Source organism: Sceloporus occidentalis, unplaced genomic scaffold (assembly GCF_023333645.1).
Source record: "Sceloporus occidentalis isolate IW3139 unplaced genomic scaffold, rSceOcc1.0.p SCAF_2, whole genome shotgun sequence".
Taxonomy (NCBI): domain Eukaryota; kingdom Metazoa; phylum Chordata; class Lepidosauria; order Squamata; family Phrynosomatidae; genus Sceloporus; species Sceloporus occidentalis.
This window is the reverse complement of record NW_028316982.1, coordinates 34,843,235-34,860,369: the sequence shown is the minus strand read 5'-3', so window position 1 is coordinate 34,860,369 and position 17,135 is coordinate 34,843,235. Positions and strand designations below refer to the sequence as shown.

At 45.2% G+C, this 17,135-nt stretch overlaps 1 protein-coding gene across 1 annotated transcript; it reads left to right on the top strand.

Annotated features, from left to right (window-relative positions):
* The first annotated feature begins 333 nt into the window (after positions 1–333).
* Positions 334–5,305, top strand: LOC149318144 (zinc finger protein ZIC 1-like). Its single transcript, XM_089507731.1, has 3 exons — positions 334–2,207; positions 3,463–3,626; positions 4,482–5,305. Exons 1-3 carry the CDS (start codon positions 1,184–1,186, stop codon positions 4,677–4,679), a joined length of 1,386 nt encoding a protein of 461 aa, XP_089363857.1. The 5' UTR covers positions 334–1,183; the 3' UTR covers positions 4,680–5,305.
* The last annotated feature ends 11,830 nt before the right edge of the window (positions 5,306–17,135 follow it).

Genomic DNA, 17,135 nt, shown 5'->3' with positions numbered 1-17,135 from the left:
GGGCCGGGGGCCAATCATCGGCGACGCCGGCCCTCACGTAGCCCCGCCCCCTTCTCCCATTCATCAAGGGGGGGGGGACGGTGTCGTCTTTTCAATTCATTTATCTGCAGGAATGATTGCCGCTATCAGTCTCGCGTTCACCGCCCGGCTGAGGAGGTGAAAGTTTCTCCCCAGGAAGATAAACCGCAAAAGACAATATTGTGCATGATTTGCGCCTCTCCTTTTTTTTTTAAACAAAGCAAGAGAAGGAAGGGGGGGGGAGAAAAGAAAAGAAGCAACAACCAGGAAAGTGAAGGGGGGGGGGGGGAAGAAAGAAAACCAGAGGAAGGGGAAAAACAAGAACGGAAAGGGGGGAAAGGAAGGAAAAAAGTGGAAGAGCTGGAAGAGAGGAGGAAAAAATCGCGCGGTTGGTCCTGACATTCCTCTAGCCTTTTTCTTTTTCAGAACTGAAGGAAGTCGATGATTATTTTTTTTTAATTTAAATTTTTATTTTTGCTCTGTATTTTCCCCTTCCTTCCTTCCTTCCTTCCTTCCTTCCTTCCTTCCCTCCCCCTTCCTCCCTCCTCCCGTCTGCGCTTTGCTTGCTTTCTCCTCCTCCTCTCTCTTTCTTTTTCCACTATTGTGATTTGCGAGCGGGGTCTTTTTTGAATCCTGTGCCTCCTCCCTATTGAAAAAAAAAAGAAGAGGAGAAAAGTGCAGTCCGAGAGAGGAGAAGAAGGAGGAGGAGGAAGAAGAGGAGGAAGAGGAGGAGGAAGGGGGGTGGGTGGGAAGATTGAGACTGAGAGAGAGAGAGGGAGAGGGAGAGAGAGAGATCGGGTGTGTTTTCTTTTTCCTCTCCTCTGCCTGCGCCGATGCCCCTTTTCTTCTTTTTCTCCCCTTTTCTTTTTTCCCTCTCCTAGCTCTCTTCTTCCCCATCCTCTCCCTCCCCCTCCCTCCCCTGTTGGTGTGTCTTGGTGTGTCTGTTTGGGGTGCGCGGATGCCGAAGGGGGTGTTCCCGATGCGGAGGCTTTAGTGGGGCTGGCCGGGCGGACTCGGGCGAGGAGAGGAAGGCAGCCAGAGGCGAGGCGAGGCGGCGGGGATCGGAGGCGCTTCTTCTCCAGCGGCGGCTGAGGCCGGGGCTTCCTTGTACGGCGGCTGCCGCCTCTGCTTGGTCTCCGGGCGCGAGATCCGGGCTGCTCCGACGATGCTCCTGGACGCGGGGCCGCAGTACCCGGCCCTCGGGGTGACCACCTTCGGCTCCTCTCGCCACCACGCAGCGGGCGATGTGACGGAGCGGGAGGTCGGGCTGGGCATCAACCCCTTCGCTGAGGCCGGCATGGGCGCCTTCAAGCTGAACCCCAGCAGCCACGACTTGGCCTCGGCGGGCCAGACGGCCTTCACTTCGCAGGCGCCGGGCTACGCGGCCGCCGCTGCCTTGGGCCACCACCACCACCACCACCACCCGCACCCGGGACACGTCGGATCGGCGTACTCCAGCGCCGCAGCCTTCAACTCCACGCGGGACTTTCTCTTCCGCAACCGGGGCTTCGGCGAGGCGGCGGCGGCGGCCAGCGCCCAGCACAGCCTCTTCGCCTCGGCAGCGGCGGCGGCCGGAAGCTTCGGCGGGGCCCACGGACACGGCGAGGCCGCCGGGCACCTGCTCTTCCCGGGCCTCCATGACCAGGGCGCCGGGCACGCCTCGCCCAACGTGGTCAACGCCGCCGGGCAGATGCGGCTGGGCTTCTCCGGAGAGATGTACGGGCGGCCCGAGCAGTACGGGCAAGTCACCAGTCCCCGCTCCGACCACTACGCCTCCCCGCAGCTCCACGGCTACGGCCACATGAACATGAACATGGCGGCGGCCCACCACGGGGCCGGGGCCTTCTTCCGCTACATGCGGCAGCCCATCAAGCAGGAGCTCATCTGCAAGTGGATCGAGCCCGAGCAGCTGGCCAACCCCAAAAAGTCCTGTAACAAAACTTTCAGCACCATGCACGAGCTGGTGACCCACGTCACGGTGGAGCACGTCGGAGGGCCCGAGCAGAGCAACCACATCTGCTTCTGGGAAGAGTGTCCCCGGGAGGGAAAGCCTTTCAAGGCCAAGTACAAACTGGTCAACCACATCCGAGTCCACACGGGCGAGAAGCCCTTCCCCTGCCCTTTCCCGGGATGCGGGAAAGTCTTTGCCCGCTCCGAAAACCTCAAGATCCACAAAAGGACGCACACAGGTAGGTCTTCCAAACAACAACAACAACAACAACAAAAGCGGTAGCTGGAACTTCTCATCTTCTCATCTTCCCAGCCCCGCAGCTTTTCCCGGCTCCTTGGACCAGTTGCTGGAGATGTTTTTTTTTCTGAAAAGAAGGCCTTTTCCGAAACAAATTAAAGTTGTTGTTGTTGTTGGGTTTTTATTTTATCATCATCATTATTATTCTTTTGGTGTGCGTTTGTATGTGGAGGAGGGGAAGTAAGTACAATCGTGAGAGGTGGGTCCTTCTCTCCCTACACAGAACCGGAAGCAGAAGGTTCAGATCAAGTTTTAAAAAACCATTTATGCCATAAATCCAACGCGGGGCGTTTTGGTTTTTTTAATTTATTTTTATGTGTTATTTTCTCTTTTTTAAAAAGGGAAAATAAAGTTGAGGGAGGGGGTTAGAAATGTAAGGCAGGGAAGAGTTGGGGGGAGGGGTTTGAGGAAGAAAATATGGCAGCGGTCTGAACGGGGAAATTTATCGGTTTTCATTACTTGGGAGCCGAAGAGAGTGTCTTCTGGGGAGAAATCCGGCTGAAAATGTGGCTAGTTAACCCCAGCAATCTTTCCTATCAATTCACCCCTTGTAAATATTTAATTATGTGGGACAATTGTAAGTAAACGGAGCTGCTCGGTTACTCCATGGTGAGACAGGAGTTGGGATCGCTGCAATCTCCAGCTCAGCCAGCTCCTCCTCTGAAATTTCTCTACCCATCTTTTTTTAAAACTCCTTTTTTCCCTCTCTTTAAAACGGTTGTGGGTTTATCTAAAAATATAAAGAAGTTGGCATTATACTGTGAATATATATATAAATATATACATGTATTTAAAAATTAGAAAAGTAAAATGCACTGGGAGTTTTAGCAACTGTACAGACTCAGATGGTTAGGTGAACCCAGCGAGTTAAATAAAGTGAAGAAGGGGAGGCAAATGAATGCAGAATTTAGCCGTCAGAGGGGTGACTTGCCTCTCTCGGCCCAAACTTAGAAATGTACCGTGGTTAGGCATCCGTTTTCTGAGAAAATGTTAAGCCTGGAGCAAATGAACGGAGTAAATAAGAGCTAGCTAGCTAGAGAGAGATATATGGCATATATATTGTTTACTGGACTGTTTCCCCATATTTATATATCGTAAAAGTTACCCTAAGGAGGGTCGGGGTGTGTGTGGGTGAATGTATGAAAAGGCAAGGGCCCGATTTCGGTTCCCGACGACTCTGTTTGTTTTGGTCCTAGGCGAAAAACCCTTCAAGTGTGAGTTCGAGGGCTGTGACCGGCGCTTCGCCAACAGCAGTGACCGCAAAAAGCACATGCACGTCCACACCTCCGACAAGCCCTATCTCTGCAAAATGTGCGACAAGTCCTACACGCACCCGAGCTCCCTCCGCAAACACATGAAGGTAAATGGGGGCCTCGGCTTGGCCTGACTTGGCCGGCCTCGGTGCCTGGCCTGGCGGGCCTTCTTCGCCTCTTTTCTGCTGCTGCTGCTGCTGCTGCTGCTTCTTCCTCCTCTTCCACCGATTCGTAAAAGGCGCCGGGGATGACTTGGGAGTCTTTTTTTTGGGGGGACGACGAGGAGTAGGGGGGGAATCGAGGAGATAGGAAGACCTGGGGGAGTCCTGAGAAACAGGGGGAAAGCCTCCCGACCTGGTTGTCCCGAAACCTGGGAGCTGGGCCGAATCCACGTTTCCAATCCAGAAAGGACTTTTGGGAAAGAAGGACAGAGTTGTCGGCGTTGCTCCAAGAGGGATATGATGCCCCAGATCCCAAGCCTATAAATCGCCTGAATCTCGGTTTGGGGCTAGTTTGGGGTGATGCCTTGCTCCAAGGGGAAGGATTTGCAAAATAAAAAAAGATTGGCTGGGGAGTCTGAACTGACTCCGCTTTCCCTCTGCCACCAGCCCGAGCCTCCAAACCCTTCTTTTGTGTACAGTGGAAAGCTCCAGATTTCGGTGAGATGAGCCCCCATCCCGATTAGGAGAGCAGGGTTTCAAACTTCAAGCCTTTTCTCCTCCTGTTGTGGCATGGAGAGTTCAGTCTCGGATCTGAGCTCAGGGGTTTAAGGTTTTGGGGTAGCTCAGCCCCAACTCCAGATGTACCCAACACCCTCGACCCATGTTTATGTTCCCTATAAGGCTGCACAACCCGTGTATGTGTGTATGTGTTTGTGTTTGCACAACCCCCCTCTCCATAACCTTCCCTACACTCTCTCCCCAAGCACTGCCCTTTTGTTATCCTTTTTTCCTGTTTTCTAGGTCCACGAATCTTCCACGCAGGGGTCCCAGCCTTCTCCCGCCGCCAGTTCGGGTTATGAATCTTCGACCCCTCCAACCATCGTCTCTCCATCCACAGAAAACCAGACCACCAGCTCCTTATCCCCTTCGTCTTCAGCAGTCCATCACACGTCCAGCCACAGCACGCTCACGTCAAATTTTAACGAATGGTATGTTTAAAAACAAACAAACAAAACCCCCCAACAACACACACGAGCGAACAAATGCAAAGCCACCCTATTTAAAAAAAGACTCGGAAATTAATGAACTTCGAAACAGGATTTTTTTGGGTGCGTGTGTGTGTTTGGTTTGGGCTCCCCCACTTTCTTCTCCCCTCCCATCTCCCAGCCGATTAAATGCTGCCCACAGACCCAGGACCGAATCCAATCAAGAATTTTCTCTCTCTTTCTGGCTCTCTTTCTCTTCTTCATCTTCTGCTGGTTTTTGCTTTGGTTTTGTCGCCTTGGGGGGGCAAAGCCTTGGGCAAGCAAAAAAAGAAAGAAAGAAAAGGGTTTGTTTTTGTTTTGTATTTGTATTTTTAAAAAGCGTGCGTGAGAAGGGCAGGGTTACCAAGCCATCTTGCCAAGGTGCAGGGCTTTGAAATGGAACCACTGGCTGGAGTTCTCCAACTGCATGTCTTCTCTTTTTTTGGGGCAGCGGCCTTGTGGTTGTTGTTTTCTTTCTTCCTTCCCCTCCTGTAAATACAGAAATACTAGCTTACAATGTACTGTTTGATTTTTTTGTAAATAGTTATACCACAAGTTGAATAAGGGGATATGTGGAATTGTGGTCTTTGCATATATGTGGGGTGGGGAGGGGGGAAATAGGGGTGGGGGAGGGTGAAAGGGAGAGGAGGAGGAGGAGGAGGTCGAAAGGGGGAGGGAAGGAGGGAGGCGGTAGCAAAACCAACTATTTGTACTGAATGGCAAGGATGTGCTAGTAAATGTGTACCAAAATGTGAATTACTTTGTATTATTACAGTCTAAACGTCGACCTAACAGAATATTATTGGTATTAATGTGCTTCCCCCCTCCTTTTGTATAAAGTGCAAACATTTCGTCCCAAAGTCCAGTCTAAGTAGTGTAGTAAAAATGTTGTTACACGTCCTGTCAAGAAAATTCGTATAAGTGAAAGCCTGGATCTACGTGTCAAACTGTTAACATTTGTTTATGTAAAGTGATATTAAAAAAAGGAAAAAAAGAAAAGAAAAAAAAGAAAAAAGAAAGTAAAAAGCTATAAACTATAATCTGTCCATCGCTTTTGGCAAATACAACCACATACTGTATATATTTCCTAATTTCCATATTTATCCGCATGTAAAGGTCCGGTTATACATGTTACAGATATTCAATATTTATGGCTAGAAGAACTGGTATGTACACTTTAGTTTACAGAACTGTTTGGTAACATTTCGTACATTATTAAAGATTCTGAAATCCCACAATCTGTGGCAGGAATCCTTATTGACTCAGCCTGGGGCTGCAAATTAGATACCTTTTTTAGGACTGTAAACTCTAGACTGGACCGAGGACCCTCCCCTTCCCTCAGTCCTTGCCTTACTCTTCTCCCCTTATGTCACCACTAAAGCAATAATGTGGAGATAAATGTGATAAATGCACTTGTCCCTGCTGGCATGAGGATAGTATGTAATTAGTATTTATATAAAGACCTATGAAACAACAACAACAACAACAATTTTTTTTGATCCAATATAATGTAAACTATCATTGCAGGCATAGAATAATGCCAAGAATAACAATAACAATACCATTAAAACAGAACATCAGTAGATTGTATATGGCCCATGGATTTTAATGGTGGTGAATCTTGCCAGGAAAAAAAAAAGGAGGGTGGGGGGGGGAGAAGGATGGGGAGGCGTGACTTGCCACAAAAATATGTCCTTTGTTACAGTCAGGAATTGTTTTAAAACTTGGCTTTTTGGAAAAGGCTTCAACCCCAACTCCTTTTAAAGAATCCCCAATCTCAAGGAAGGGTTATGTTTTAGCCTTGTAATGCCTTCTTTCGTCCCCATCTGTCACCCTAAAAACAACAACAACAACCCAAACAACAACAACAACAACAACAACCCAGTCCAAAATTATATTTCTCCAGGCCTGGAGCTGATTTTAACTAATTACGTTCTGTTTTAGCTGTTCTCTCTCCCCCCCCCCCTCTAATTTTAGAGTTAATCGTTTCTTACAGCAGTTACAACAGCAAAAAATAAACCAACCAGGGTGGGTGGAGGTTTATGTACTTCGGTGATTTCTTTTGTGTCCCCCCCCCCCCCCACTCCCATTTGCTGAAGAAATTCGTTCCATTGACTGGCGGTGATACAGTAAATTTGTAAATGAGAAGACAATATATTTTTTTTCGGGGGGGAAAAATCTAAATGACTTGTGCTTAATGGCTGTGGCAGAGCGCCTTCTCCCCCCTCTAAATCACATTGTCTCCCTTGCAGTTTAGTTTGATAGATTTGCAATCTGTGGTGCTTTCCGTGAACTTAGCGACGCTGGTAGCAACCGCTAGGCTTTGTTCCTCGGTGTAGCTTGCATGATCGCCCCATTAAGCAGGCGACGTATCAACAGACAACGGGGATCAGGAGATCTTGGCGAAAGCGCCCTGGGTTCGAGATACCAGCATCTCACAGAATGAAACTCATCTGCTGGCCTTCTCCTGGGCCAACATGGCATTTGGGTAGCTTCTTTAAAACAGATATTGGGAGAGGATGGCTAGACAGACGATAGAGGAGGGGATGAGTGGCGAGAAGGTCCCAAAGCCAATCCCATCATCCAGGGAGATGAAGATTTGGAGATTGGTTGAGGTCTGTGCTCTGGCTTCATCCATCTCCCTCGTTTTTAAAAGCCCCCCTCTCAGAACTGCTCACAAATGGCACACCTTTCTTATTAGTCTTGGCTTTTGCTTTTCTTTTAAAAAGAAAAAAAATCTTCATACACAAGGGAGATTTTTGATCTGGATCCTTTGCTTGGGAGGTTTAGTTTGCACTGCCCAGGTTTGACTCCATATCTGTGTGGGGCGAGCTGAGGTTGTCCTTGTTGTTGTTTTAAGTAGGCCTCAGAGAGAGAGAGGCAGAAAGATGGCAGAGCTGGGTTGTTTTTGCTTTTTATTTTTTATTCCTCCCCCAACTTCACTTTCTAGAAAACGTTTCTCGGCTCCTTCCCTGCCAAGAGCGCCACCTTGCAGGGCCTAGCAGAGACTGAGGAGAACTTGGAGGAAAGTGTACAAAAGCAAAACGCAGCCAGGAGCAATTGCAGCCGAAGGACGCCTTGGCCACTCTCTTAACAGCTAAACAAAGGCAATCCGCTGGCCACGGGATCCAGATCGTCAGCCTTCCCTGGAAGGCAGCAGTCTCAGTCACCTCGTTTTCGGGTCGAAATGGAAAGGATCAGGAGAGCTAGGAGGAGACAGTGCAATGAAGCCATCCCCCAATATAATTGCAGGCATTCAATTTACGATCTCTATCTATCTATCTATCTATCTATCTATCTATCTATCTATCTATCTATCTATCTATCTATCTATCTACCATAGCCCCTTTCAGGTGTGTTTGTACATTTATTTTTTTGAGAGTCTGCGGTGGTGCTTTGCTGGAGAAAATTGTTTTTATCTGAGGACAGGATATTTGTTTCTAAACCTAGATGATTTTAAACACCTTCAGCAGTAAGTTCTCTGTGTGCTAAAAGTTGCACCATTATCTCTAAAAGCGCACTCATTAAAAGTGTTTTTTTTCTGGAAAGAACCAGATAGCCATGCATATCTGACTACACTATTCAGAAAGTGTGTGTGTGTGTGTGTGTGTACACACACACATATATATGGACTAATATATTTCATTACAGGCTCGTTCATAGTGTTGATTTGAAGAGGTGTTTATATCTCTGTGTAAGATATTCTTGTAAGAATGCTCAATTAAACCTAATGCTGCTTTGAGTTAAAAAAAAAATACCTGGCAAAAATGAGGACGATTATTATTATTATTATTATTATTACTATCATTAAAGTTGAAGCCTTGCTGTCGGTGTTAGTAGTAGTAGTAGTAGCAGTAGTAGTACTTATTGTTTCCAAAAGAGAGAGAGAGAGAGAGAGAGAGAGAGAGAGAGAAGGATGCTATTAAGGAGACAGGTTATTAAATGGCCTTTGAAACTTCGGCGCCGTCTGTCATTGTGTGCGTACTTTTTAATGTCTTAGCGAGACGTATTTTTCATACTTTTCTTCATGGGCTATTAGGTCTGGAAAATCGTGAATGCTGCTTGTGAAATATGAGTTGTGAGGGACTATTTAGTAGGAACCTCAGACAATGCAGAAGCGGGCACTGGATTGCGGAGGAGGCCGGAGTTTAGGAGATGTTGCTGCTGTTTTATTCCTAGACCTTCTCCACCATTTAAAGCCTTCGAAGGAGACCACCCTAGAAATGTCTAGATATAAAACATTAAAAAAAAAATATGTCTAGATATAACCCTCTTGGCTTGAGTTTTATATACACTTGTGTTGCCTATATAGGCGCTTTGAAGTCCTCTGTCGATTTATGGCGACCCCTTGGATTTTATAGGGATTATAGTATTTATTGAGGCAAAAATAATACTGAGAGGTGCTTTTGCCAGTTCCTTCCTCTGAAACGTAGCCTACGCTTATTAAGCGCAAAAAGATTTCTTCAGTTGCATCCTTACTTGGGAGCAATACACAATAAATAAATAAATAAATAAATAAATAAATAAATAAATAAATACACATACTGAATTTAGTGGATTTTAGCTCCAAGTAAGCATGCACAGGACTATTATTTTTTCCTAGTATTTCCAGGTATTAGCAGTCTGTATTCCAAAAACTTTCAGAAAGAATAGCATTGCCAAATGGTTTTCTCCAAAGGTATCACTTAATGTGCCCCATTTTAGAAAGTGGGGGCAGTACTTGTTAGATCGCTAATGCGTTTCTGTACACTGTTGCCTAGGAAGTTAAAGAGTATTTACTTATGGGTAGACATGATCTGTCGTTGAATTTAAAGGGGTTTACTTATGAGTAGGCATGACCAATCTCTCTGCTCTAAGTGTTTTTATTTGGAATTTGCAACCATTGAAATCAATAAGATTTACTCCGCAGTTAAGATGGCTGGCATGTCTGTAAATTGGCCTTTTTGAATGAGCTATATTTGAAATATAGGGGTCTGTGGGGACTGAGAGTTCCTGGGATTTTGAAACTTGTAAATGCCCTATTAGCACAGGAAAGAAGGAATCTTCGGTATGTTTAACAATAAGGGCAATAATGTTGGCTGCAAATCTAAAAGGTATAATACTCTTATCCCTTTTTAAAAAAAGTTGCATTTTATACCCCAATACTAATCAACACAGACTGTTTATTTTTCCCACTGAAATTTAAATTTAATTATCAGGGGAAAATATCTCATTTCACTATTGATTTTTCAAAGAAAACCTCACCAAAATTCCCATGTATCTCTCCAATGAAATCCAAGAGCACTTATTGCCAAAACCCGTTTTAGACTGGGGTATAAGAGCAAAATGAAGAAAAAGCAAAAAGCACCCTGGCCTACAATCTGAGCCCCATGTGGAAGCACTCTAAGAAAAGATGGATTCAGGCAAAGGAAAGAAATGGCTGCAATAGGCTTTAGCCACAAGCATCCCAGAAAAAGTATGGTCCAGAGGGGAGGGTATCCTCAATTCTATATGGGTTTCTCCGAATTTGAGGTTTTATGGCAGAAAAGGAAACACAGGTGTGTTTAAAAGAATCCAGCCCCAGTAAACAAGGGGCATGTCTACATCGCTTCTACTTTCCATACATTTGTGTCTGCCCTGCCTATGTGCCAATCACTGCCTATCTTTGTTTATTTTGTGACTCCTATGGAATATATGTTATCTTTATGCAGACCTGAATAGACCTGATCTGCAGGAATGGTATACTGATATATGATCCTGAGACACTCTCCAATCGCAAACAGTTACAGAGGCCACTAAAGGAATATTATAGTAAATGTTCAAGATGGGAGCAAGCTTAGACTATGAAGCCATTGCATAAAGCGACATCCAGACTAACCCATACAATGTTTTTGGCCACCAGCTGTGAACAAAGGCTATATGCGGAAATGGCAATTAGGCATTCATTTATTTTAAAAGGTAGACAGATGACAATTTTACCTTGCCCAGAAATCGTGATAAGTCAGCTTTATACCTGCTGGGATTTCTTTACGTGGATTTTCTGTTATTCCTGTTTATGCTTGTTCATGAATACATACAACTTCTGTATTTGAGTCTCTAATACAATCACATACATGTACCTCTCATCTGTATTTAATGGACACCTTGTCTGATTTAACTGTAAATTTTCCTTCTGTGTATCAGATTAGGGCCTAACTCTATCATTAACCTCTAGTATAGCCATTGAATCAACATAAACTTGAGAAGCCAACAGTTAGGTAAATTAATGTGCTTCAGTGGTTCTACTCTAGTTGGGAATAACAATAGGATTTAGGCCTACATGCCCACGCTAACTTTGGGCCTGATTTGTGGTCTAGTTTGTCATTTTAGGTTGGGACGTTTTGTTGTTTCTGTGGTCTCTGCATAACACACAGTCCACCTCTCTTTTCCTCCCCTCTTTCCCAGTTGTATTTTTCCCTCTCTGTTTCACACACACTCACTCACACACACACACACACTTCACTGCCTCTCACATTGAGATCATATACTCCATTTGGCTCAGTCTATTGTTAACTGACTATATGCACGTATGTGACCATGGCAATGACAAAATAATAAAATATATTATGAAAATGGGCATTTCTCTATTAATTCCAGACAAAAAGGATTGGGTTTCTCTTACCTCCTTCTCCATTTAAAAAAATCTATTACATTTTTAAAAATATGATAAAATCAACCTTAATTCCTCCCTTCCCCTCTTAGCTTCTGTAAGTCAGGTCTGCTTCATCCTCGATTAAAAAGAAACACGATCATGTGAAACCAGGGGGCTATTTTTATCGTGCAGCTGGAAGCTGTCATCAATTGGTAACTTTTATTTCAGCTTTAGAATGATAGTAAAAAATAGCATGAAGTTTCCAGATGATGCCCCATCGGAGACAGGCTTTTGAAGAATAATAAATCAAATTAACTACTATATATCTATGGGCACACGCACAAATACACACAGAAATCCCCCACATGACAACACTAAAAGTGTACAGACACACTTCTAAATTTAGTCATACCGACTGTAAACAGAGAACAATGGCATAACACTTATTTAAATAATACAACTAAAAATAATAAGCAGGCTAAAAACACAATTAAAGTCAAAACAATAGAAAGAAATCCTTCCCACTAGCTATAAACCAGGTTGGATGCCAAAGGCTTATCTGCCCAGAAAGACCTCTGTATGGTTCCCTTCAAACAGTGCCTCCGAGAAAGCAGAGGGACCTACAGTGTATCCACACTGCAGAAATAATCCGGTTTGAGCCCACTTTAACTGCCATGGTTCAGTGCTATGAGAACTCTGGCCGCACAACAAACGACAGTCCCCAAAATTCCATAGCACTGAACCATGACAGTTAAAGTGGGCTCAAACCACATTATCTCTGCAGTGTGGAAGCAGCCCTAAGAGGTTGTCTTCCAAATATCTTAAAGGCTCATAAGAATATGCTCTTCCAAGCAGCCTACTCTTTTGTGGGGACTTTGTGGTTGTTCATAGTCTGCAGAAAGATAAGCAGTCTAGATGCAGCATATTGGACCAGGTGACCTTTCCAAGCCTCGTTTCTCAAGGTAAACCCACAGTAAAGCATGGTGTGTGAGAGAGAGTGTGTGCCTTCAAGTCGCTTATGGTGACCCTATGAATTTCACAGGGTTTTCTTAAGCAAGGAATACTTAAAAGGTGGCTTGCGATTGCCTTCCTCTGAAATATAGCCTACATCAACCTAGTATTCCTTGGGAGGTCTCTCATCCAAGTACTAACCAGGTCTGACCCTGTTTGGCTTCCAAGATCAGATGGGATACAATAGTCCAAACTTGTGTCACCTGGTCAAGTCGGCTATTTCCAAGAAGAGGCACTTGTCACACCAGCCTTCACTATGTCAACAGACTCCCAGCCTGCAGAAAATCCTGAACATCCTCAATCTTCTCCCTCTCTCTCAGAAATGTTAACAACTTGCAGGAGTCTGCATATATATGTATACCTCTGTTTGTGTGTGTGTGAGAGAGAGACAATTCACACTTCTGAAACACAGCAGGTCCACATTTCTAAAACAGGCAGGAATGATAGGCTTGCTAGGACAGGGATGTGGCAAAATTAAAGCACTTTGAAGGCGCATTGAGTTCATCAGGGGATGTCAAAGCTGGGCTGCTTACCACTGGTCTGTTGCATTCAATGGTTCTTTGGTGTCAGGCACAGTGTACAATTATTTAATATATATTATACAACAGAAAAAGACAGGAGCAACACGTATCTATTTTTTTTGCCTATAGGAGTCTCATTTCAATTTCTGGTCAAAACTTTCCCAATGATTTTAATTCCAGATTGCCCTCTCCTAGCCTTTCTTGCCCATTGGTCAGGGTGAAATGGAGACATACTGGGTTGCAAAAGAGGGGAGACGCAAATGGACTTTAAATTCCCTGGACTTTGAAAAATCTCCCCATTGCCGCACGGCCAGGAGGAGGAGGACCCTGCCTGCACAAAATATATCATCCCCAGTATGCCATCTTTAATAAAGACTGGAACAACATGCAGGCATCTGACTAACATCTCCAATTGCTTTCCTTTTCTTCTTCTCCTGTTTGGTTTCTAACACCTTGCCTGACGAAGAAGCCCATGGAGCTTCGAAAGCTTGTAACAAGTATATTGTGCATTTCGGTTGACCAGTAAAGGTATCAGTGATGGATTTTTGTCTGCATTTGTTAAATGGCCAACACAGCGGTGTGTCTGCAATGAAACGATATAAAAATAAAAAATAGGGGGGAAGGGGAAATAATAAAATGAAATAAAATAAAATGCATTAAAAAAGCCAAGCCAAACCAAACCCGACAGCCTCCTTTCCAACAAGGTTTATTTTCGATGTTGCCCCCCCCCTCTCTTTTAGTGGACGAATTGAATCTGGGAATGTACAGATAGCTAACGTGTAAGGCTTGTGTGTGCGCGCGTGTGTGTATCTGTGTGTGTGTGTTTTAAAGGAAGGAGTGTTCCTGGATGACAAGGAAAAAAAATACCGCTTTTTAAAAGAAGTCTGGCTGTGCTTTCTGGCTGCATCGGGGCTGCCAGGCGTTGCTGAAAGAGTTTTCCAATGCCACACATGAAACAGCCCTTTTCTCTTTAAGTACACACACAGCGCTCGGCGTTTGATGTTGGCTGCCCGCGCATGCGCCTTCCCCGCGCTCGGGCCGTGCTTCCACGTGCTGTTGAATATTTATAACTCCCTGCACTTCCTAAACTGTCTCGGGAAGGTAAACCACACAGAGCCTAAATCACGGGGAAACCGCTGGAGAAGCTCCCGAAATAGTTTGGAAGAGGCACAGGCACAGGCACGGCGTTTGTTTTCAGGCATGAATGCTTTAAGGGAGACCGTAAGGTGCAACAAGGCACAAGAGGTCCATAAACAATGGTATGTGTGTGTGTAGGGAAAGGCTTTGCAGAGCCACTACAACAGCAACAGCAGCAGCAGTGGAAGCAGGCCGATCTTTAGGAAGGATCCCTGGTTGCAACCACCGCGATGGATACACATTTCCCCCTGGATGGATTAGAGACCCATGGTTACCACCAAGAAGAGTGGATGAGAGAGATCCTGGCCTGGTTCTCTCTCTCCTCGCCTCCTGCCCTAGTATTCACACTATTATGCCATTGACATTGCTTTCAAATGAATGTTATTCCATGCTTAGGGAAACCCAATCACGGTCTAGGCCCGAAGGAAAGTTTCATAGAATCATAGAGTTGGAAGAGACCACAAGGGCCATCCAGTCCAACTCCCTGCCATGCAGGAACTCTCAGTCACTTCTGGTTTGCCTGCCAGCAACGATCAGGTGTGTCCTAGTTCTCCACCTCCTCATCCTAAGCCTCTCCTGTAGCCCATCTCCTTCAATCCTGATCATTTTTAGAAAAAGCTCTCTGTTTAGCCCAGTTGCTTCATATGGTGTTAGCAGGAACGTGGAGGAAAAAGGAAAGTACAAGAGAAAGCGTGGCCGCCAGAACAGGATGGGATCAATGTTGCTGACTTCAAGTCGCTTCCGACTTATGGCAAACCTACTTTTCTTGCCAGGATTTGTTCAGAGGAGGTTTGCCAGTGCCTTCCTGTGAGGCTGAGAGCATGTGACTTGCCTAAGGTGGGTTTCATGGCCGAGCTGGGAATCTGGTTTTCAGAGTTGTAGTCCAATAGTCAAACCACTATGCCACGGCTGGCTCTTCCCCCCATAACCCCATTACTAGGATAGGGGAGTTTGATCCCCAGCTCCGAAATGCTCTGGCAAAATGCCCCCCCCAGACCCCTATGGAGTTGAACCTGCTCAGGAACTATCCTGCTAAATGATGGAGCAGGAAGAAACAGCAAGACCGTGGCTGTTGCTGAGTCCTCCCAAGAACAATAAAGGCTACTTGCAGTCTCTCCTGGCCACATTTACTTGGGAGTAAGCTGCATTGTATACTTCTGTGTTCTACAATTGTACAGTAAGAGTCTTCATACGTAAGGATGTTTGAATGAAAATGGATAGGAAAAATACCCCCCCCCCACATACACAAATAGGCTAAATTGATAATAGTCTGCCTGCCAATGTTGAGCCCACCCACCCTAAAAACAACAACAAGGGGTCCTTGACTTGATCAAACCGTTACTGGTGTTACTGGGCTTGATTCTGTTTGATGGGTTCCTGGCTGCCATTTCTTCCCCCTCATTATGCAATCATTTATTCTTAGGTCTTATTCTATAAATCCAATGGACTGAAAGAGAACCCAGTATAAAGCAGGAATAGGAATCTCCAGTTTGGGCAATTTCGGTGGATTTTACTTTGTAACAGGTAATTGTTTCCTAAAAGCACACCACTCAAAGGTACCTTGAGGGGAAAAGTGTACGTCTGTCTGTGAATTTTAAAATGGATAAGCGAACTGGAAAAAAACAACCAACCAACCAAATAAATAGAAACTGTAGAAATGCCATGCGAGAAGTGATTGTTTCCCAGCTCTTTGTAAAAGGATGAGGAAATCGCAGACCAGGTTAACCGCAGTAGACTGTGCCGACTATGTTTAGCCCAGCTGCACAACTCGGTCAAAGCTCTTGGATTTCAGCCTACAGAGTCCCACTGAAGTCACCGAGAGGGCACGGACTTAGCTTAATTCTTAACAGTATTTAAGCCTCTCCGATTGTAGATGAGGAGACTAAAAGTGTGTGGAAGAGGAAACGCCTGGCACACCGGAGTGGGACCGCCCTCGGAGCCGCCTTCCTCCTCCTCTGGTGAATTCATTTGAAAGCAAAGGTGACAGTTTCGAGGGCACTTTCCTGTCGTCCAGCCTCCCTCCAAAGTCCCAGACCTTGGCTCAGATTAGGGGGAAAAAATAACAATTTCCAGCCTTTCAGTGGATGGGCCATTTTTTGAGTGGAGCAAAAGGACTGCTTAAATAAAATCCAGCCTGGTTACAGTTCATTCGGCCGACACTCTCCTTTCCTAAGAAGGCATCTATTATTACTGAGATAAGTTCACCTTAAAATAATAATAATAATAATAATAATAATAATAATAATAATAATAACAACAACAATGCTTCTGATCATATTTTAAATTATAAATTCAGAGCCCACACATATTCTAGAAGCACTAGTAAACGTATTCTGCAAAAGGGGAGTCAAAGTCCATCCTTCGATCTTGATCCCAGTATTATTCCCTCTGATTTTGTTTGTTGCCATTTGAACAAGCCCACCCTTTAAGCATTTTAAACACCTGAAAGCATCCCCTGCCTCCGAGGAGGTTTCCTGCCGCCCTCCGACCGAGCGGCCAGTAGAGAATATTTTTAGCCCGGATGAGGAAGGGATGCTGTGACTTTTAAAAAGAGGATTGAAGGGAAGGAGGGGAGAGGCGCGCCTGCGCAGGCACACACCTTCCTCACGTGACCGGTCAATCTCTGGGTAAACAGATGGGGTCCTTGCCTTCCGAAGGTGGGAGAAGCAACCTTCGTCCCCCCAGTGCAAATCATTTCCCTCCCCCCTTCTTTATTTATGCATCTCTTAAGCACTGTTGCAATTAAAAAAATGCGTCCTTTACGCCCACGAAGTTTAACCTGTTCAGATATATTACATCCTCCCAGTTTCCTTTGGCAAGTTGTTTAAGAGAAGCTTTCCTTAAGGAGAAAATATTAAAAAGCTAGGCAACAGGTCTCTCTCTCTCTCTCTCTCTCTCTCTCTCTCTCTCTCTCTCTCTCTTCTCTCTCTCTGGAGAGAGACCAGGCGTCCTCTTTTGCCAGGACATGCCCTCCATTTCCATCTTCTTTCCAAGAGGAAGTCCCACATGTCCTCCATTTTGAGCAGGAATAAGAACCATGCATTTATATTTATCATGAGTGTTTTATTAGCTTCCATAGGTCATGTCCTCCTTTTTTTCTTGAATGTCCTCCATTTTAGGGTACCTTGCCTTCATTTGTAGTTAGGACATC

Excerpts from the sequence above, each read along its gene's own strand:
- LOC149318144 (XM_089507731.1), top strand. The coding sequence starts at position 1,184 with ATGCTCCTGGACGCGGGGCCGCAGTACCCGGCCCTCGGGGTGACCACC. Across the intron at positions 2,208-3,462 it reads CCACAAAAGGACGCACACAG|GCGAAAAACCCTTCAAGTGT; the intron begins GTAGGTCTTCCA and ends TTTTGGTCCTAG. Across the intron at positions 3,627-4,481 it reads CCCTCCGCAAACACATGAAG|GTCCACGAATCTTCCACGCA; the intron begins GTAAATGGGGGC and ends CCTGTTTTCTAG.